Source organism: Dermacentor albipictus, chromosome 3, assembly GCF_038994185.2.
Source record: "Dermacentor albipictus isolate Rhodes 1998 colony chromosome 3, USDA_Dalb.pri_finalv2, whole genome shotgun sequence".
In the NCBI taxonomy this organism is placed as follows: Eukaryota; Metazoa; Arthropoda; class Arachnida; order Ixodida; family Ixodidae; genus Dermacentor; species Dermacentor albipictus.
Window position 1 is genome coordinate 78,641,956 of NC_091823.1, and position 21,943 is coordinate 78,663,898.

The 21,943-nt window shown below is 48.0% G+C and overlaps 1 protein-coding gene across 1 annotated transcript in view; it reads right to left on the bottom strand.

The window, feature by feature from the left end:
• The window catches only part of LOC139057424 (cell adhesion molecule Dscam1-like), a 105,644-nt gene that overhangs the window by 43,609 nt on the left and 40,092 nt on the right, over positions 1-21,943 (bottom strand). The window contains exons 5-6 of the mRNA XM_070535650.1: positions 5,138-5,425; positions 2,142-2,261 (exon numbers count right to left, since the gene is read on the bottom strand). Of these exons, the coding sequence (XP_070391751.1) occupies positions 2,142-2,261; positions 5,138-5,425 (408 nt within the window). The remainder of the gene's footprint in view (positions 1-2,141; positions 2,262-5,137; positions 5,426-21,943) is intronic.

Below are 21,943 nucleotides of genomic sequence, written 5' to 3' on the forward strand. Positions count from 1 at the left end.
TCTCCACGTCGCGAGCTGCCGTCGCCGCGGCAGCTTGCGCAACAGTAATCTTTACCGGGAAACGTATGCCTAGTGCTTCGCATTGTTGTCGGGAGTGCCTGCTTATCAATTATTTGGTTCGGACGCTTGTTTTGTGCTCGTACTTTATTGAAACGAATGCTGCTCTGTACGTTGTATGCGCGATTCCAAAAAAAATTATGCACTTTTTACTTCACTTTGCTTAGTGCTTGAAGCCTGCTTCATGTCCGACGATTACAATGCTCCCTAATGCGAAACTTGAGTGGAGCTGTACGCGTGCTTTCATTACGCGTTATATTGAGGCCAAGATTCTGAGACGGAAATCACTGCACCGATTGGCAGTGGGCCAGTGCCGCCATTGCCGTAAGCGCCTTCGCAGAGGGAGGGGCAGTATGGGAACGCTGGTATGATCAGCGGCATCGGAGCCAGCTGTGGAAGAAGACGACGACGAAGGCACGAACAGTGGCACGAGCACGTTCGCGCGGTCACGCCGAGGGACGCCGACGCTCAGCCCACGAAAGGGCGCCTAGAAACTGTGCTCTAAGATGCCATGGCGTCGTCACTGGTTCCTGTGTGTGCAGAACTGCAGGCGCGGCTTTCTCATGCGGTTCACAGAAACTTATTATCTGGATGTGTGTCACTCCAGGGCAGTTATTCTAACACTCGAATGTTCGCTAACCTTAAGTAATTAGGTGAACTGCGGAACCATTTCTTTTGTTGCAGGACTATAACACACTCTTCTAAATAGCGCCGTTCATTGGGAAACATGTGGACTCACAAATACATTGAAATATGAGCAACCTTTGAAGAAAAGTTAGTGTTCTTTCTTTCTTTCTTTCTTTCTTTCTTTCTTTCTTTCTTTCTTTCTTTCTTTCTTTCTTTCTTTCTTTCTTTCTTTCTTTCTTTCTTTCTTTCTTTCTTTCTTTTGGGGTGGAGGGGGAGGGAAAACACAGTAGTTGAATTTCCCCACACTCTGCTTAATGCTCAACAAAGCTGGCAGCTACGTGACGGACTATAGAGGCACCATGCAGGCACTCCATAACCTGTGTCTTGGCAGTGTATACTATAGATGGACATTGGGCTGTTTCAGTCCTTGAAGGCTTTCATTAAAGCAGAAAGATCTTTTAGCAGTTCGGTCATGGCTTTGAAGCACTAGTGAGTGTTAGAAACCCGAGTCGCACCTTTTTATTAATTCGTTGTTGTTCCTTAAACAACTGAAACTTGAGAAAGTAGGCCAATGATGTGTTGACGATCCCACAAATGCCAAACATAAATCTGAATGGATAATTTATATGATGAAAAGAATTGTAAATGAAAGAACACAGGTCGAAGAAAAAAACTAGAAACGACGAAAGCAATAAAATATCAAGTAATTTAGGCGTAGCCTAATATTTAAAATAAAAGCGGGCGCCATTTTAAAACAATACCAAAGCGGACAAAGCGTCTCATTAATTATCTAATAAATAAATCAGGCAATTAGTTAAATGGTTAATTATTTATTTAATTATTTAATTGTACTTTTACAAGTGAGTGTTTGCGCACCGACATAACGTGAAATAGAGCACCTGAGAGAGGAATAGTTCTAACCTCTTCACATTGTTGCCCTCTCCACTAATGTATACCAGTTTAGGTGAATTCTGCTCTTAACTAACGTGCTGCTGGCGCAAAGCTTTGTGTGACTTTTTCTCTCTCACACATCTATCTTGGCGCTCGTCGACTCAACGTATGCAGCAAAAAAAGCTCAAGTTCCAACGGGCGCCTGCATGTAGGAACAATAAATCTTAAGTACAAGCGCCCCGTTCATGTTATTTTCTGGATGGTCTCGCGTCTGAGCAACGCCATCATATCGCAGAGGCAGTGAGGTAACGCTACGTTCACGCTGCCACCGCGCGATTCACTGCGTTCTGCCGCCTTATGTGGTGGTGGATTGCGGAGAGCTTGACGTATTACTCAGCGGGCAACGACAAGAATAAGGCGGCGAAGGTTGCCCCACGGAACAGTGCCAGACTGTCCGCAGCCTCACTTAGACAGAGGTGGGGGGGGGGGATCTCTGCCTATAGGAGAGCGTAAGAATAGCGGTGTGTGCCGGGCACGGTGAGAGAGGGCGGGGCACAACAGCTCACCGTAGGCCACTTTCCAGCGGTGCACGGGAAGAGGGTTCCCGTCGGCCTCGCAATCGAACACCGTGCGCTGTCCCCTGGTGGAGGATTGATCGCTCGGCTGCTTCATCCATCTCGGCGACGCTGCCAGGGTCGTTCGCAGTGTTTCCGCCCGTCGCAGGCAGCGCAGAGAAAAGTGGGAGGGAAAGAAAGAGAGAGAGAGAGGAGGAGAGCGAGAGCACACAGGTCAAAGCGTGAAACGCAGGAGGAAAGGAAGAATCAAGGAGCTCAGTTTTAGAGACAAAGGTTAAGAGAGATAGGCACGCAGGAGTAAGTGGGTCTTCTTCTGTCTGTCTGCAATAACAAAGAAGAGAGAGAGAGAAAAAGAAAAGTCACGGGGTAAAGGCGGGCAAAATACGCGGAATCAACACGAGTCCGTAAGCGGTAGTCGGCGGCTCAGAGCAAACGCTCGGGTAGCGGCAGTTCGGAGGCCACGAGATAACGGCGCTGAGCGGAAGAAGGAAGAACGGGCGGCGGTGTAAAGAAGGAAGACAATCATCGTTCGTATAGTGACGCGGGGCTATGGGAGCTGACTGCCGTCACCGTATCTCAGAGTCGGCCGAGCCGGGAGGGGGTTGGCAAAGGTCAGTGAAGATGAGCGAGCTTCGGTAGGGCATTATGGCAGCAGACATTAAGGGCGTGAGGAACGCCACCGACTGTAGTACGGTGGCCACTGCAGCCGAGATGCGACGGGGGTTAGTTGCCGAGCGGAGCAAGGAGGGCGTCCTGCCACCCCGGAGAAGTAAAAAAAGTGACCCCATTGTGCTCGCGGGAATCTCTGTCGACTCACTCTGTTCTCTTTCCTTACAGATGGTACGACGAGAATCGAAGACGGTCTCCTTCGACAAAGAAGCGCGCGCTCCGAGAACCGATTTAGGGGACGGGAGGCTAGGATTCCGTTGGAAGCGAGGGCAGACAAGGTGGGTGAGGGGGATGCTGTTGCTGCTGGATTGAAGAAAGGAACGCGCTGATCGGACGTCTAGATCGAGGAGAGCCCGTTAACGGGTTTCGCTGATACAAGGCTATAGACGGTAAATCCCGTTGAGTGAGCGAGTGTGCTTCGCCACGCTCTCGTCTTTTGTTTTCTCGTCAGACGACGCGACTGATTGCTGACCGAGTTGGTCCACCGGGAAGGCCCACTTATTTCCGTCGCTTTCCGCGGGCCGTATTGACACAGTTATAAACGCGGGCGCGAGTTCATGTTCGATGTTATTTTTTTCTTCTCGTGATCTATTACGACTGGTCTTTATAGCCGCCTTGTGTGGACGCATCTTCAAGGTTGTCATCGATTAAATGGCGCATGCCGGTTAATAACTCCGTTCCCAAGTAATGTTATAGCTGGAAGCGGGACCAGGAAGAATGAACACACCTGATCTCTGGCCCGAATGTTCTTGCGCGCGCGGTGGTGCAACTCATAATAACCACAATAATTGTAAGGCGTCTCTCCGCTCTTTACTCTTGCAGTGGCAAGCACAACCAGGGACAATTACTTTTTGTAAGTACGGAGCCCGATAAACATGCTAAACAGCAGTGAGCCTGAGATGGGTTGCAGCTTGTGGCAGGCCAGATAAACGCAAATATAGTGCTGAAGGAACACTTCATAAGACTGAACTGACTTATGGCGCTATAACGTAAGGCTATTCCAAACTGTTTCTGTTCCATTTCTGGAATTAGCCCACCACGGTTGGTCAAAATTTTTTCGGGTCACTCCCACTTCGCCTGGCTCACTAAAACTGCGAGAACTCCCCGTATGCACTGATTATGCATGATTAAACCGAACAAAAGAAATGTAATGATATCTGATTCTACGCCTTTTTTTGACATTACCCTTCCGCTATTGTTTAAAAGTTTTCGGGCTGCACCCACTTCGCCTGTCTGTCATGCGACATAACAAAAGCGCGAACACTCACCACGTCAAAGTGACGTGCACGCAATGAAGATTAATTACTATTCCGAAACAAACTGATTTTTTTTCTGAATGTCTGGAGACTTCTGTTTTGAAAGGAATAGAGAATGGCTGCCGGCTGATCACTCTGGCACTGGTTACTCGGAGCTGCCGGGAAGAATGGATTTATTTGCGGTAAAATAATTTTTTTTTTGCGTGCCAGTATAACGTTGTAGAGCCCTTTCTAAATGCACAGCGGCATCGCTCTGCCAACTCTTCTTTGCTTAGGATCCATTTTACCGGCATTTTTAACCTTCCGTTGCCACAGCCACTATTTTTGACCAGCCATCGCAAGCTAAGGAAGGGGAAGTGGACCGATCGTAGACGCCTGCAGCACCATCGTTATCCGGTTATCTACTTTCACTGTGCCAACTTGGTCCCACGGAAACCCTTTCCATTTGAGCGTGCTCCTGGCCTTTTGTCAGCCCATTTATATAAGAAAAAAACCTGTCAAGGTAGGCAGTGCTATTCGCTTATAAAGCAATCAGAAGTGACCTCCTATAAACGAGGAGAGCGTTTGACTGGGCTGTTCAAACAACGTTGCTGGTCATCACCCGGTGTTTTTGTCGGCGGTTACGAAAATTTGACGTCAGGAGATTGGAATAAAACCAGATTGGAATAGTTCTACGTTATAGGAACCTCAGTGCTGCTCTCTGGTGTTACTTTAATGAAGCGCTCAGATCTAACCGGTTTCTCAACTTATCAATAAATGAAAGGCGAAGGCGAGGTCAGGGATTCAAGACACAAAGTGCACAAACTGGCGCCAACTGCCAGTGCGTGAGTTTCATTTGAGCTTTAAACTCCTGTGAGGAGGAGGGGGAAGGGAGTGGGGTGTCTTGCCTTGTCTTCGCGCCGTTAGCTTAATAACTCGAGCAGTGAATCAACTATACCAGGCTAAGGTTTTGATTGGTTCCATCTCTACTGACTCCTTTAACATAGCACCGAGGAGGAAACCTCTTCCTTGAGTAACGTTCGATACGACTCGGCAGATCTCGAGTCACCGCTAAGCGCTCACCGCTAACGTCCATCCTCGCCGTGTAGTTGGCCGTTGCTATCCCCGAGGTGGCCTTGCAGCTGTAGTTTCCCGAGTGCCTCCTCGTCACGTTGTCCATAGTGAGCGATGAGGCGAAGTCACCCAGCCGTGTGATCTTGGCTTCCAGGTGAACGTCACTCAGAGGGGCGCCGTCCTTGAGCCAGTCGATGTCCATGGGTGACTCGCCGGAGAGGACGCTGCATACCACGGTGGTCCGCATGCCTTCTTGGACGTTCTTCATGAACAGGAAGGGATTAATCACAGGCCTAGCTGCGTTAGAGCAAGAAAAAAATAAAGAAAGGGGGTCAGCTTTTTCTGTGTAATTTAAAACAGCAGAGCGCTAGCATTTACTTCACGAGGGAGTAGGTGCTCCTTTAATTTGTAACACTTTCTTGAGAGTAATCGTGCTTTCTGAGTTAGTATGTGCTTGCTCTGACTGTGCTTAAAGGGACCGACAGGAGCAAAGCTTACCAGTAAAGCATCATTTCAAAACATAGTTTTCACTATTTTGACAGAACATGAGGTTGACTGTAGCTGGAGAAAATTAGGGCTAATGTTTTGCACATTTGAATTTCGCATCCAAAGTCCAGCGCTGCTACGTCATGGTGACATCACTGATGTCAAGGCCCATTTTCACGATTTCGAACCTTTTTTGGTGCATGATAAGTCGTTGAAATTGGCTAAGCTGATTCTTGACTTCCTTTAGAATATACTGAATTAAATTCTGGGGTATTACGTGCCAAAACCACGATTTGATTGTGAAGCGCGACGTAGTGGGAGAGCAGCTAATTAAGTTTGACCACTAGGGGCTCTTTAACGTGCCCCCAACGTACGGGACACGGGCGTGTTTGCATTTCGCCCCCATGGAAATGCGGTCGCCGTGGCTGTGATTTGATTCCGCGACCTCGCGCTTAGCATCGCAACGTCACAGCCGCTAAGCCACCGCGGCGGGTCCTTTAGAACATAATAAACCTTAGTTTTACCGATAAACAATTCACTACGCACGAGCGGACACTCAAACTTCATGACATCGCGGTGAACTGGTGCGAAGATTTCATCGCTGTGTCGTACCTGTAATCCGCTCTTGCTGGTTTTCAGTCGTTCTAAGCCTCCTCTAACTGTAAGAGTTACATGTTTTTGTGTGTGTGTGGGGGGGGGGGGGCATTATATAAGCGTAAGCTACTAATACAGCTCAATCAAGATTTTTCGCTGCATGTGAACGTACGCCATCAATTATTGATGTAACTATGGGAAGTGAAATTGTTTCTTCTTTTATTATAACCTAGCATTACTGAATATAAAGACCTGCGTATGCGCTGATTGAACTGAGGGCTCGGGAAGGTATAGTGACAGGCCTAATAAACAGCGCACGTGTTTACGTGTTCAGTCGTAGAAACATTCAAATAAGATACGTCATCATTCAATAAGATACGGCGAAATGCGAAAACAACCTGTACCTAGATTTAGGTGCACGTTGAATAACCCCTGGTAGTCTAAATTATTCCGCAGTCCCCCACTACAGCGTGCCCCATAATTTAATCGTGGTTTTTCGCGTGAAATCTCATAACTTGACCTTTGAGCTCCGCTCATGCAGCGCATTGTTTCCACATATGGTATCGGTGGACGCGCTCGTCGCATGCCTTATCGATATCGTCATCGGTGAACTCAGTGAAGCGTGCTACTCTGGCGCCATCTCGTAGCGATTGAACACGACTTGCGCGGCACTCCCCTTTCCTCTTCACCCTTTCGCCATACTTTCCTCCTCATGCTTCTGTTGCTTACTCCTCCGCTTTCCTAATCGAGCTCCCTACGCTCCTTTCATGTCCCGCTCCACGTTCTGTTTTTCGTGTGCAGCTGTGCTCGTTAGCTTGGTTACGCCGACGCTCAACACAGGAAGGGGCGCCGGAGAGCTCTCTAAAATAGTCCCCGACGGCTAGGACACTGATAAGCCGGGTAGCCGAAGCTTAATTCCTACGCGGCGGCCGCGATCGAGCGCGAGCAGACGATGATGAGCTTCTTCCGGAAATACGTAACTTTTATCGATTAGAAAGCAGATTTTCGCTGACTTCAGCCTGTTTAGCGAACTTTATCAAGAAATATACACAGTAACACTAGAATGAAGCCCACTGATACAGACACCGTTCTTGATTAATGTCAGCTATTGGGTAATAGCATCTGCGTATGGGAACCTGCTTATAGCCCGGAAAAAGTGAACAGAAGGCTTCTGTTGGCAAGAGGATGCTTGAGAAAAAGGTGACGATGCGCTCCGGTTGCGAGCTCTTCGCGTTCCGCACGACTGCAAAATTTGGTTGAGATGTTCACAGCATCGTATGCTATGCGCGGACTGCGTCTCTTCACAAAGCCCGAGAGGTGGTTCAGGGCCCCTTTTAAGCTACCTGCTTGCTTACATGTAATTTCATTTCGACGTTATACTGCCTGGCAACCCAGGCAACTAAAAAAAAAAAAACCCTAGCGAAGTCCTATTCTTTCTCTGGGTTAACTTAGAATATGATGAATGTCATGAGTCGTGAGTGTCATGTCACGTCATGATGAATGTCATGAGTCATGAGCGTTTCTATCTATCTATCTATCTATCTATCTATCTATCTATCTGTCTGTCTGTCTGTCTGTCTGTCTGTCTGTCTGTCTGTCTGTCTGTCTGTCTGTCTGTCTGTCTGTCTGTCTGTCTGTCTGTCTGTCTGTCTGTCTGTCTGTCTGTCTGTCTGTCTGTCTGTCTGTCTGTCTGTCTGTCTGTCTGTCTGTCTGTCTGTCTGTCTGTCTGTCTGTCTGTCTGTCTGTCTGTCTGTCTGTCTGTCTGTCTGTCTGTCTGTCTGTCTGTCTGTCTGTCTGTCTGTCTGTCTGTCTGTCTGTCTGTCTGTCTGTCTGTCTGTCTGTCTGTCTGTCTGTCTGTCTGTCTGTCTGTCTGTCTGTCTGTCTGTCTGTCTGTCTGTCTGTCTGTCTGTCTGTCTGTCTGTCTGTCTGTCTGTCTGTCTGTCTGTCTGTCTGTCTGTCTGTCTGTCTGTCTGTCTGTCTGTCTGTCTGTCTGTCTGTCTGTCTGTCTGTCTGTCTGTCTGTCTGTCTGTCTGTCTGTCTGTCTGTCTGTCTGTCTGTCTGTCTGTCTGTCTGTCTGTCTGTCTGTCTGTCTGTCTGTCTGTCTGTCTGTCTGTCTGTCTGTCTGTCTGTCTGTCTGTCTGTCTGTCTGTCTGTCTGTCTGTCTGTCTGTCTGTCTGTCTGTCTGTCTGTCTGTCTGTCTGTCTGTCTGTCTGTCTGTCTGTCTGTCTGTCTGTCTGTCTGTCTGTCTGTCTGTCTGTCTGTCTGTCTGTCTGTCTGTCTATCTATCTATCTATCTATCTATCTATCTATCTATCTATCTATCTATCTATCTATCTATCTATCTATCTATCTATCTATCTATCTATCTATCTATCTATCTATCTATCTATCTATCTATCTATCTATCTATCTATGTCTGTCTGTCTGTCTGTCTGTCTGTCTGTCTGTCTGTCTGTCTGTCTGTCTGTCTGTCTGTCTGTCTGTCTTTCTTTCTTTCTTTCTTTCTTTCTTTCTTTCTTTCTTTCTTTACGGATGAGATTGGTTAATTTACAGGATGAAGCAATCTCGTCCGTTGTAACACGATAAATTACAAGAGACGAGGTCGCAGGTAGGCAGGCATTACCTGCTCGTTTAGTTTAGTTTTCCTGTAGTGATGGCCCATATGCACCGCGGGAGATTGGCGAAATTTCGCGGTGTATTTGTACAAAAGTTGAACTATTGCTAATAATAAAAAATATCGCGCGCACGTACTGTAGAAACAGAAAGCTGTATCGCACTTTTTTCGTGTCGCTCTACAATTTTCTCATTTACACGTTTATCTAATTATAATATTTGCGGATCTGCTTAATTAATTAACACTGATTAACTAATTAGGTAGAATGAAAAACAAATAATTGGAGTATCTACAAGCGACGGCAAACAACATTACGTTGGTTTTTTCCAGCCACGTGGCATTCGCATATTTTAAAACTCTGTTTAAAGTTAGCTGGGACACCCTATATATCGCACAGATTTAGGAGCCTTAGAGCAATTGGGATTTTGTTCAATATGACGTTGCTCTGCACTTTTTCCCAAAATAGACGACGTGCGCGATCCAGAAAGCTGTCGTTAGGGAGCTCACTGGTCTTCGCACAACACTTGAGTCATCTAGCTCGTCAGCACTGACAAAGAAAGAAAAAAGTACTGACAAAGAAAGAAAAAGCGAGAGAGATACAGGGAGAGAGAGAGAGAGAGAGAGGATTTCGAATGAAATGGGAGCGAACTCAGCGAACTTTATCTACTGGTATCGGATAAACCTAACTGCGAACTACAACCGCCCACCTTTCTAAGACAAGCCAGCGAGTTCAGAAAAGTTTAGAAAGGAAACAAAGAAAGAGAACGAGAGAGAGTAAAAAGAAATGTGAACACAATCGAGCGCACGATTTTGATATCCCACAGGAAACGAAGCCGCCGATCTCATCGAGAACTCCCAACTTCGTAATTTTCCTGTAATTCACTTCTCTTCTCAGCGGGGCCCCAAGCCCTTCTCTCCCTCTTCGGACAGCAGCAATCTGTGTCGTCAAGATCGGCGCTTCTGGCGGCAGAAGCTTAATACAATCCCCGTGCTACCGTCGCTGCTGCTGCGTCTGCTGCCGATGCTGCTGCTGCTAGCCGAGCAGACGGGCGTCACGTTGCGCCCGCGCGTAAAGAAAGATTGGTTTCAACTCGTAGGAAACGGAACTCTGTCGCTGGGGTGGTTGAGAAGACGGAGGAGGGGAGGAAGGGACCGCAGAAGGGGCGGCGGGAAGTTGGCGCGCTCTCCAGGACCGGCCTTAAATGAAGACGACGAACGTGACGCATCAGCGGTCATTACGGTGGCAACGCAACCCCCTCTTCCTCGCAGCCGCGCTTCCATCTCCGAGTCGCATCCATCGCCGATGGCCATCCCGGCACTGCGCGGGAAGGCAGTGGGAGTCGCGGGGGAAAGGGGGGTACAACTCCGGAACACCGAAGGGAAATTCGCGTAATGGTTTCCGTCGACGAGGACGTCGCTTGTGGGGCGGCGTTCCGCAGACGTCGCGAAATGCCGAGAGACAGAGAGAGAAGGAGAGACGGTGGGGACAGCTGGAAGAAGAAGGCGGCCATTTTGAACACGAAGCAGCGCGAAAAGAGGAGCGCGCCAGATATGTTTGGGGGCCCGGGATACTCGAAGCCAGCTGTGGCGCGCCGCCTCATGACCTCGGACCGTTCGGCGGATGCTGATAGCGCCAATTTCGCGGCGCCGGCTCCGGTGGAGCTCGGCGTAAGGAGAAGGGCTATTTCACCTGATCATGCCGCCCGCGCTTCGCGAAAAGCGCACGTGAAGTAAAGGAAAACAACAAATAAAGAAAGAAAGAAAGAAGGAAGGAAAGAAAACGTAAAGGAAAAAAGATAAGCACTTAGACTTAAGGCGATCCAGCAGAGGCTTTCATTTCTTGATCAAACCATTCGGGCTTACGGGAAGTGGGGCTTAGACCTGCCGCGGAATCGCTGTCCGTTTTCCGGCTTGTACATAAATGGGCAATCGGCATCGCGACTATAATGCTTGTGAAAGCGTTCCTAACGTTCAGCGAAATGAAGATTTACCTGTTTATGCCTGTCCTGCAAACGGCCATAGTTCTGTGTAAAGCCCTCAAGCGATGCCCAGAATACACGAAAAAAAAAGAAAATAAACTGTAGTATAGCAGTAGCTGGCAGGGCTCGAGGTAACAGGCTCAAAATGATCTCGTTAGCGTGTCTACGTGGTTGGCCTATGCACAGAAATTTACCCTCATAAGTAGCGATTACGCTCAGATATAGCAAGTCTTACACTGGAGCGCTCTTTATATACAGGTAACATCGGTATGCAGTAAAAGAAAGGAAGGGATAAAGAAAGCTTGCAAAAAAGTAATACAAGTCATCTATTACTTCGCTTCTTTTTGCATCACGCTGCTTGAAAGCGCGCAGACTAAAACAAGCTTCTCGAGAATTTTGATATTGAATTTCCTTGCCTATACACTTGTGTACTCATCGCTGCACATGAATGGCAATTGCAATATGTCAGTGCTTGCGTTTCCAGTCATTTTTGCGGCCTGACGGGCCGAAAAAAGCTATTTCCTGTCTGTTGCGCGATGTAGGCGACGTTGCAGCGCGTGGTCCTAAAGGGCGGCGTTGCACAAAGCCCGCGGCTAGCGAGGTGAACGTTATCGCTAGCACAAACGGCAGGAGCAGCGAGCGATGAACAATATTTCCCGACCAATACGGGCATTCGGGGCAAGCGCGGGAGTCTGCATCTGGTTAGTTCACGAGGTGGACCGTAACTATAACTGGGAGTGTGCAGTACGTTTCGCCACAGTCGCGGCTGTAAAACTAGTTAGCCTGTGGTTCCTGCTAAATATGGCTCGGAGACATTCAACGCAGGCCTTTCTAAAAAACATTTAAATAATTCTTATATACATCAAGTTTCGCTCTTGTCTGCTACAGCGTGGGCATTGGGGCGAAGAAAACTTTCAACGACTCACAAGATTGTGGAAACGAAGCTGTGCCGACTCAATCCGCAAACGTTGTTTCTAAGCGGGATTAGAATGTTATGGTTCATACTCTTTTACGTTTTCTGTTTAGGTTATAACGCCTTCTCAACCCTACAAGAATGGTTTTCGAAGAGAAAACGGAGCTGCTAATGCTTTTCGTTGCTGTTGTTTTAATGAAATAAGGCGTGCTCTGCCACTGGTTCAACGCGTTTCCTTGAGGAGCCGTATCTTACGGGAGGGCAAGCTAGCTGAACGGATGGTGACGCAAGCGAACGCTTTAAACGATGGTGCGGTATTAGTTAGCTGGTTTTATTTTTGAAGAAAGCCTTGGCTTGGGGTCAGCTTGGCAATCCCTATGCAAATAAATGTGCAACGCGCGAGTTCTGCGATTGGGTAGCCATTTAAACAAATTTGGGAGAAATTTCCCGAATTTGAAACGAAGACGTTCTAGGGATACCTAGAGCCACAAGACTGAATAAATAAAGAAGAATTGAATCAAGTTTTCAACTTTGTAACTGCACAAGAGAAGAAAAGAGAAAAAAAACAAGTATATTGCAAATTATATAATATCCAGGAGAGAGCACCGGTAATAAGTGAACAAGATATACAAGTTACCTCGTATTTGAGGGGAAATGTTAACTCGGTTACCTATATTCTAAAGAAGTCCTATTAAGGAATAGTGCTACACAGTACGCAGTCACATGTGACATGTAAATTTGTTCGCATACACTCGTAACAGGTGTTGGTGGGAAAAATTTACGATTACTGTTCTTGCTGCAGAGTTAAACATTTTCATGCATATGAGTCAATTTCCTTTAAAATACAAATTTACAAAATGTTATAAGACCTTCGGGGGTCGCAACTAAATTAAACATGGCTCCTAAACAAATTTGTTTTATTTTCCTTCTAAATCAGGTAACTTCATTCGAGTTCATCTCCCTGATGAGGCACGTATATCTGCGTTCTGCAAAAAAAGGACAAAATTAATAGGGCAGCCCAGAGTGAAGGCGTACGATTTGGAACTAAAGCTGTCAAATTGCGAGTATCTCGGCGTATGGAAGCCGTACGTCGAAGCCTCGACAGGCAGCAGCACCATTTCCGCACGTGTGAACAAAAAAAAAAACAACAAAACAACAGAAACAATAAACGTTGGCCGAAGGTAGAACCTCTATCATGATTTCGAGACACGGTCAACTACTTCGCGTATTCCTTCAATGTATACCTTCAGCTTTGGAATGACGGACTTCGCACGGCTTCCCGCTAACTGTTTTCACAGTTGCAAGAACGTGTTGTAGATTGATTGCACTGCTGTTTACTCATGTAGTACGGACAGGGGAAGCCACGCTGGACACAAACGCTTCAGCAATTCAGCAAAAGTGAATCTGCGTTCCTGATAAATGAAAGAAGTTTCAGAGTTTCACCATAAGGGCGAAGCAACGAGTGCGATAGCAACATGTTAGAATATTACACAAAGTCTAAGGCTCGTAGCTGTAGCGGCAGTATGAATTGAAGTAAACGTAAGCTGACTAAGTAAAAAACCAGCTCTTGTGCTAGGGGTCCTCTGTTTGAATCCTACAGCTATTGATAAATTTCATTTATGTTCATTAATTAACGCCAACGTCTTTCTTAGCGACTTTACCATCACTTTTCCTTATCGTTTACGTTTGAAACCTCTTTCCTCTGGCCGATCCCGGAGGTAGTGCCCACCAGCCGCGCCAATAAATTGACATCCTTTTCATGTTCCAGCTCTGTTATTGCTTCGAACTTTTAATATTTAAATCCGAGAAGATTTAAGATAAAGGCACGCGCTGTCGGTGTTTTTTCTTTCTTTCATGACATTTGTTTGCAAGCTACGACTCTCAAAATTCTGAGTAATAATTTTGTCAAGAATGTAGGACCTGGTATGAGCAACTTTAGTGATCGAATGGTGTTACAATATAACCCACATATACCGCACGCCATATAGCATGCCATGGCATATAGCATACCTATACCTAAATATACACACGGAACCTCATGGTGGCGACCACGGCAAACATTCGCTTGGTGTGTCCATATAATTGTTATCCAGTAAAAGAAAACCCATATCCATTTAAAATCTCAGACGATCGATATAAATGGCCACGTTTGCAATAGCCGCCCGAGCATGCAGATGTGTCCGTAGCTGATAGATAGCCATGGGGGAGGGACCATGCACGTTGGCACCAAAATAGCCGGTCTACACGCGTCAGTATACAGCCCTCTCTCTTTTCCATTAAACTCCTCTCCATGCGTCTCTCTTAGTTTAACATACTTTTTGTTTTGTCTACGCTCCTTACGCGCTGTTTCTACATAATACTCGGTGAATTTGCTAAAGTGTACAACGTACGCCTTCTCTGAAAGGTGAACCTTCCTCGACTATTTCGCCGAGGCCGCTCAACCGTTATTCAATTCTGCGTGCACGAAATAATGACACAGGGAGAGGGCCGCACTTCACGCCGAGCGGACGATTTAAAACACCGTCGTCAGCACGCGCCAGCACACGAGCCTCGCAAGAGGCCCGAGGTTATTACTCAAGCAACGGGTGCTACAAGGGCTCCGGACCGAGTGCGAAGACACCGCGACAGCATCCTGCGAGTCGCTCTCCCAAGATGCTATATACGCGTCATTTCACCTGAATTATGAACGAAATTAGACTCCCGCGCGAGCCGTGGTACGAATCCGAGTCGCCGGGTCGGGCTGCAGCTGCGAAGGCAACGCGGCGAGGGTGGGAGAATTACCGCTGGCACTTAATAATGACGCAACGGTCACCGCGCCACACTGAAAGCGTGGTTGCTGCGTGCTCGGCGAGTCGACAATGAAATGAACACACGTCTGTTTGTCTTTGGCTGGATGGGACGACCGGTAAAGAGGACGAGAATGAGAGGCGACAGTTAATACCCGGAACACGTGCTCGAGTATGTTCACCTCTCTGAGAGAAATGTGGGTGCGGTTGTGTTTGAGCATCGTGACACCTGTTTGCGGCGTTCTACATCGTCGACGTTTAAGAGCTCCACGTGTGTCAGAAATTCTTGTCTTGCGCATGATTTGCTCTTGTAAGGATTGCCTTGGGTTTATAACCCTCCTGTGCATCTTCCCGCGTGCACGCTGTTCTTTCTTTCTTTCTTTCTTTCTTTCTTTCTTTCTTTCTTTCTTTCTTTCTTTCTTTCTTTCTTTCTTTCTTTCTTTCTTTCTTTCTTTCTTTCTTTCTTTCTTTCTTTCTCCTCTCTCTCTCTCTCTCTCTCTCTCTCTCTCTGTTTTGTTCCACTTTCTGTTATCCCCGGCGTAGGTTAGAAAACTGGACGCTCGTCATGTTGACTTCTCTGCCTTTTCTAGCCAATTGCTTTCTGCCTCCCTCTTTCCCTCAGCCTCAGGGCGGTGGGAAAAGGAAAGAAAGAACAGTTGGTAATGATAGCGGACGGTAAGAATGACTTTTTTGAAGCCGGGTCCCGTGTCCCGAAATCTCTGAAAGCTTTCTTCACACGAGATGAAACCTCGCGAGACTACTGAGGAGCTATTGGTGTGCTTGCTACGACTAGGAGGAGCGGCGTGATAGAAGTGTGGATTTAGCAGAGTGCTTAGTACCTCAGTTGGAAGTGTGTGTTCACCCGACATGATGAAAGGGCATATACTGTCTGGCGCAAGAAACGTGTTCGTACATCTAAACGTCAGCTAGTTTGGATATTTTCTTGAGAAGGCACATATTTCAAGTAAACCCTGCGGGAGGCCCTCTCTACATTCATATGTAAACGTGAGCGCGCCGTTCAATACGACTGAGGTTAGTAATATGTGAAGTTGGTATGCACGAACAAGCTTGTGCTTAGCTACCGTGTAGAAGCTCCCAGTTACGCGTCCAAGGAAATTTTATGGTACTTCGAGAACAATTCAATAAATAAGGTAGCCACACATAATCGTGAGTATTTACGCCTGAATCTGATCAGTGTCGTATAGCTGTCCTTCGATGAAAACATATCACACAGTTCCGTGTGTAGCCAGTAACGTAATCAAGATGCCGGTATTTAAATTCAAAGTCACGACATAAACCTGTTTAGAAATGACATTTTTAGCCAACCTTGTGGCATAAGTAGTGCGAAAAAAGGGCGCTCAGTGACCTCTCAGCGGAGACACCGCAAAATGTGGATGAAGTTCTGTGACCTGTAGCAGTATAAATTGAAAGCATCTCGGTCGCCCTCAAAAATGCCCACCACTCTTATCTTGACCTGTGAGGTGGCGGCGAGCTCAGTGCCTGCTGGACGGAAAGTGAACGATCTTTGCAGAGAAAGGAGGCGAATGAACTCGCCGGACGCGGAGAGGTGGGCCACCTCCTCCTTTCCACGACGCCACGGACCTAATCCGTCAGAAGGGCGCGTCGCGACAGCTTACCGACGCCCGACACTTCACACTTCAAAAGCGTTCCGCGTGGGTTCGCGAACGTTAGCGCACAGTATACCCGATGAGGCAGGCGTCAGTCTCTCGACACCGCGTTATGTTTGGTCCCGGCGTCGCAGCAGCCTTCATACATCAAACGCAGGATCGATGACCGGCGCCACGCCGCTGCCAATAAGCGCGTAACCTTTCTCCGGCAGCGCCACCAATCTTCTCCACAATCTATCCGCATAGACACACGCGCACGCGCGCGCACGTAAACACGTACAACTGCAGACGCGCTAAGGCTGAACCAGTCGCCGACTCGGGTCCTACGTAAAGGGCTCGCCCAACCGTGGCTGCTGCCCGGCGCGCAACAATGCGTCTCGCTTTTCCCAGGTGGATTCGATGAAAGAGCGGCCGCCGGTTTCACGAGTGGATCAACACGCCGTCCCGGTGGGCGACGCATCAGGGAAGGCTGCCGCGCTCGTCTTCCCCAATCGAGCCGGCGAGTTGATGAAGTCCAACGCGCGCGCCTGGGAGGGGGGCCAAGGCAGAGCTCATTCTGCAACTTCTAAGGGTGATGGTATACTGGCGAAACTACTCCGGGGTGTTATGGCGAACGCAGAGTGGAACCTCGACCCATCCTGATTGCCTCTGGTGTAAGGCGGTATAATGTCGCCGGTGATGGCGGCAGTGAGAGCCAGCATAGGAGCAGCAGCAATTACAGAGATGAAAGGAGAAGCTGGAACAGCAAGAATGCTTTTACCTGTTGTGCTTGAATGTGGCGTGAGGCGGAAAGCTTGCGAGCCGTTATTCCTACATGGTCGCAGTGTAAACCTGCATATAGTGTTACGTAATAAACTGGCAAGCAATAGGGAAATACGTATGAGGCAAAATGCACCTAGGGAAATCTTACGACACGCTGAGGAAAACACCAGTATTACGATATCTCCCTTCACGAACATTAAAGGAAACCAGACGCCTTAAGCACTAAACTGGTTTCTAAAATAGCATCGTTATCTTAAGCAACACTACTTCCGCAACACAGGCCAGAAAGCAGTGATATGCTTCAGCTTCGCAGGTAGCAAGGTGGGCCAAATAATTACTGCTGTTTGAGGTGCTTTCCTTTCACGAGGAAAAACTACGAAGAAAAAGAAATGCTCGAACATGAACTAATGATCACCTAGATTGGACACGAGTGCCCCCCTCACAATATCTTTCTCCCTCGAGAATTCGCCTCGTGTGCTGCTGCTGCCTACGCTAATACCACGGAGCTAACAATGCAAGAACAGAGACTCGTTGGGGCTCCTAGATTGGAACATCTTGAGAGTCAGCTACAAAGTTGTCCGTCTGCACTTTCTTTCGCATTTTTTTTCAGCACTTCCTTTCTATCTCAATGGCCGAACTTGAACGGTCCGTAAGTGCTTAAGCTAAGTTCTCCGAAGCGCGCACCCTCCATGTCCCGACAGTAATTACAAAAGTCACCGACGAAAAGCTAAAACGCCGCGAAGCAGAAACGGAATGTGAACAGTAGTAGCGACTCCGCCGCAGTGTCTGAGACTTCGAGAGTGACCCCGCTACGTCAGCTACTTGACGCCTTCGCAAGTTCCTTGCCTTCCCGAACGGGGCCGGCCCTTTCCTTTTGTGCGGGTGCAAAAGGCGGGAGGGAGTTTCTTGGGACCCATCATTGGATTGTCCAGCACAGCTCAGAAAGGAGAAAGGAGTTGGATGAGGAGAACGGGAAAGGCGAGGCCCCGCGAGAGGCCGAGGACGTGCAGAGGCGGCGAGACGGGAACGAACATAATTAAGGTGCCGACTCAGCGATTTGGATCGCGAGAATTGAGCGCGCGTGCGGCGCTGCCGTAAGACTCGATAATCACCGCGCCGCGGCAGCCGCGCAACCCTTTTCTTCCGCGGCCGGCTCCCGGCAAAGGAAGGAACCCTCGCACAAGCGCACGAAAGGGAGAGAGGGGAGTTCGCGAGCGCGATTGGACTCGAGGCAGAAAGGGTAGGTTGAAGAACCGACGTGGTGTTGGCTGGGGATGAACCGCCAACATTTCTCTCTCTACCCCGTCCTCGATCTGGTGCCTCGTGCTTTCAGGCTGAGCTTACATATTCAGAGGGAGTCCGCTCTCTGTTGCCGCAAGCGCGGACGCGGAAAGCCATTAAGACTTGATCACTCATCGACTTCTTGCTGCGTGCGAGGAGGACGGGACGCGGGGAGGTGTTCCGTCGGAGGCTCTCCCCGAATCGGCCCGGGGGCTTTGGCGACAGGTTTTCTGCACACGATCGCGCTTTTTCCGCGGGTCTGTCCAATTACACGCCCTCTCGCGCTTCGTTTGGCGCGGCCATTCTCGTTCCGTTTCCGCCGGTTGAGCGCTCGTCTGAGGCAGACATCTCGAGAATGACATTATCGCGAATGGCTGTGGAAGTGGGTATGCGTGTTTCGTTTGTCAAGAGCGGGCACCCTTGATGGCTCGACGCTGTGACTGTCGGGATAATACTGCAGGTGACAAAAGAAATTACATAAAGAGAACAACAATTAAAAAAATGTGGATCCGCAAATGCTTTCTTATCTTTCAAAACATTACACGCTAGCCCGCACGCGTCCGTTCGCGCGTGCACGTGATTAGAGCTGAGAACTTATGACTGCCAAGCTGCATGTATGACTGCCATGCTATGTCGTGCACTACCGTGAGAAGGTGAACGCTTTTTGCGTTTCGATGTTCGCCAATGTTTGCCACGTGGACGTCGTTCGGGCTTGATCACTGAGTTTCGAGATCATCGCATATCTGGCAATTGCTTGAACTGGTTACTGATACTGATTCTGCCGTATCACATTCTCATGTGATCACGCAATGAGAGAGGTAATTCACTTATCCCTTCTTGCCCTTTTTTCAACTCGTGTACTGAAAGCATATTAGATTTCACCTGATGAAAAATGTAACATAAATAGTGAACATGACGAAACACACACACACACACACACACACACACACACACACACACACACACACACACACACACACACACACACACACACACACACACACACACACACACACACACACACACACACACACACACACACACACACACACACACACACACACACACACACACACACACACACACACACACACACACACACACACACACACACACACACACACACACACACACACACACACACACACACCACACACACACACAAACACACACACGCGCGCACGCACATATATATATTAGAAAATGGCTCTGCACCCCCTCCAGGAACGCTTGTTGCTGGTTAACCTCCCTGCCTTTCCTGTCGTCTCTCTCTCTAAAGCAGCTCAAAGGCCGTACACGCAAGGCTTTTCTTCGCAATATTCATTCGTACTCAGCTGATGTCTTCTCTCCTGTACGCTGCATTGTACAGTGCCTGCCCTCACAAATTGTTTGAATGGTACTGCCGGCTTTGCGAGGCCAGGGCCACAATTTATTGTATCCCGATTCGTCTCGACGTCTTGCACCAGGCGTAACGCATAAAAATAAGCGCGGCCATACCAAATGGCGATGACACAAGCCCTGCACATCGTCTTGAAATGAATGATCAATTCTTGTCCTTGCAAAGAGGTACTTCTCAGCACCACGTCGTAACGAGCTTCGCTCTAGGTTATACAACCTGTTCAGACACAATGCATCTTTCCGTATCGACTCAACTCGGCATTACGAAAGGGTGCTCGCGAGAAAACACGAATAAGGCCATTTGCAAACGCACGTTCGGCGGCAAAAAACAAGAAATCTGCCTCGACTTTATCGGAGCGTCGTTAACATTGTTTTATAACGTAGCCAGTTTTGCCTTTTCCAACCGCTCTTTCGGGCTTCCATTCTTTCGGCTTCCCTCGGAAACACCTAGACCAGATTGGTCGTCGGGAGTTCAGCGGTAAGCCTCGGACGGTGAACGAGTAAATACCCCTTTTACACGGCCATCAACGAGGCTCCGGCGAATCGTAAACTTTCCTGATGGAGAAAGAGCTTCTGCGCCGGCAGCGCTGGTTTCGATCTGTCTGTGAAGTTCGCTTCTTCTTTTTCTTGCCGCCCCTTCTTCAGCGATAAAGAAGATCGAGTAGGGTGTTTCGAATTTATTTGCCGCTTACTGCCTCTCCTTCGGACACAATCTGACTTCCTGCGGGTTTAGTGGAGAGAGCCTTCTGCTAAATGAAGCAACATACACCTCAGAAGGGCACCCGTACGACTGGCGGGGGTACCGGCGAATGAATGAACCCGAGGGTGTGGATTCAAAGGATTCCTTCTAGTGAGCGCCTATATACGTATACTCACGAAAGATGAGAAAAAAGAAAGGGCCAGGAGAACAGATGCGCTAACGGACACTGCTGGCGGTCACTGATCGAATTTGTTGATCTTGGAAGATTGGTCGTGTTTCTATCCCAGAGAAAAGAAGCGTCCTAATTACGTTGTTTCCTCCCTTATTTTCGACGCTGGGTTCATTACGGTGAAGTTTGCTCTGGCGGAAGCATTGAATTAAGGACTTTTTGGGATGTTATTCTTTCGTTTGTGTTTGTATTCGGACGAAAACACGCTGTTGCTGATGGGATGTGCTGCTGGTGAGAGAGGGCGAAACGGAACGAAAATAAATACAGCCACGTGACCAAGCCAATTAAGCTATAGCTGCTACTGCATATACTGCAAAACTCTATTAACGAACTCGAATAATGACATCGTCCGCTCATATTTTTGAAAAAAGAAAGTGACCTGAAATTGGCCTATTATTTGCTGCTGTTGTTTCTTAATGCAAAATATTGTTTGCCCCATTCCAGGCACATTGTGGTAGATCGGCATTTCCTGTCTTCGCACCTACTTCGCACCTCTGTAATAAACGGAAATATATGACCGACAATGGAATAGAATCCCTGCCTTCGAGTACCGTAGCCTAAACTCTAACCCCTTAGGCCACGTGACAAAGATGCCATACTACACGCCAAACTACCGTACTCCAAACTGCCACGTGCAATGCATACCCCTCCCGGACGAAAACCGGGTAACTCTTCCGAAACGTTTGGCACGTACGTCACACGCCTGTTTCTCGTGTTCGCCCCTCGTGACAGGTCGCGCTTTGAGACGCTGCATTAGACTACACCCACTCCGGCGCCTGTGCACATTCCCCAGTACCACGGCCGCTGGCAATGGGAGCGAGCGTCTCAGCCGTAGGAGCGGCCGTGCCAGTACTTTTCAAGTAGCAGGTAACGCTACGTAGAAACTGTGCGACGCTGCGCCGTCTTCACGATCGGCTCAGGTCGAAGAGCACTTAACGTTCCATCACCGGAGTGCACATGCCATCGTCACTTTAGCACACGAAATGGCATCAAAAAGTTTGCGAGACCGGCTCTGTTCTTACTGTACGCAGAATCTTCCGTGGGAGTTATGTAAATGGTGCGTGAGTATTTGCCACTAATCACCTGCAGTTTCGTCATAATATGTTGCTGTGTTTGGTATAACTGCGAGAAACACCGCGAAGTAATTGTGAAATGGAGAAGCTTGGTTGCAACACCGCGAAATGTCAACTTAATCCAGCATGAGACGACGAAGAGGCGAGCAGTAGCATTTTTCAATCATGGTTGTAGGATTCGTGGCCTATCCCCCATAGTGGGTTCGTGTCGTTGAGTAATAATAATAATAATAATAATAATAATAATAATAATAATAATAATAATAATAATAATAATAATAATAATAATAATAATAATAATAATAATAATAATAATGTTGTCCGTTTGGATGATGCCTCTGCTTCGTGAAAGAAGAGCACTGGCCGATGCTT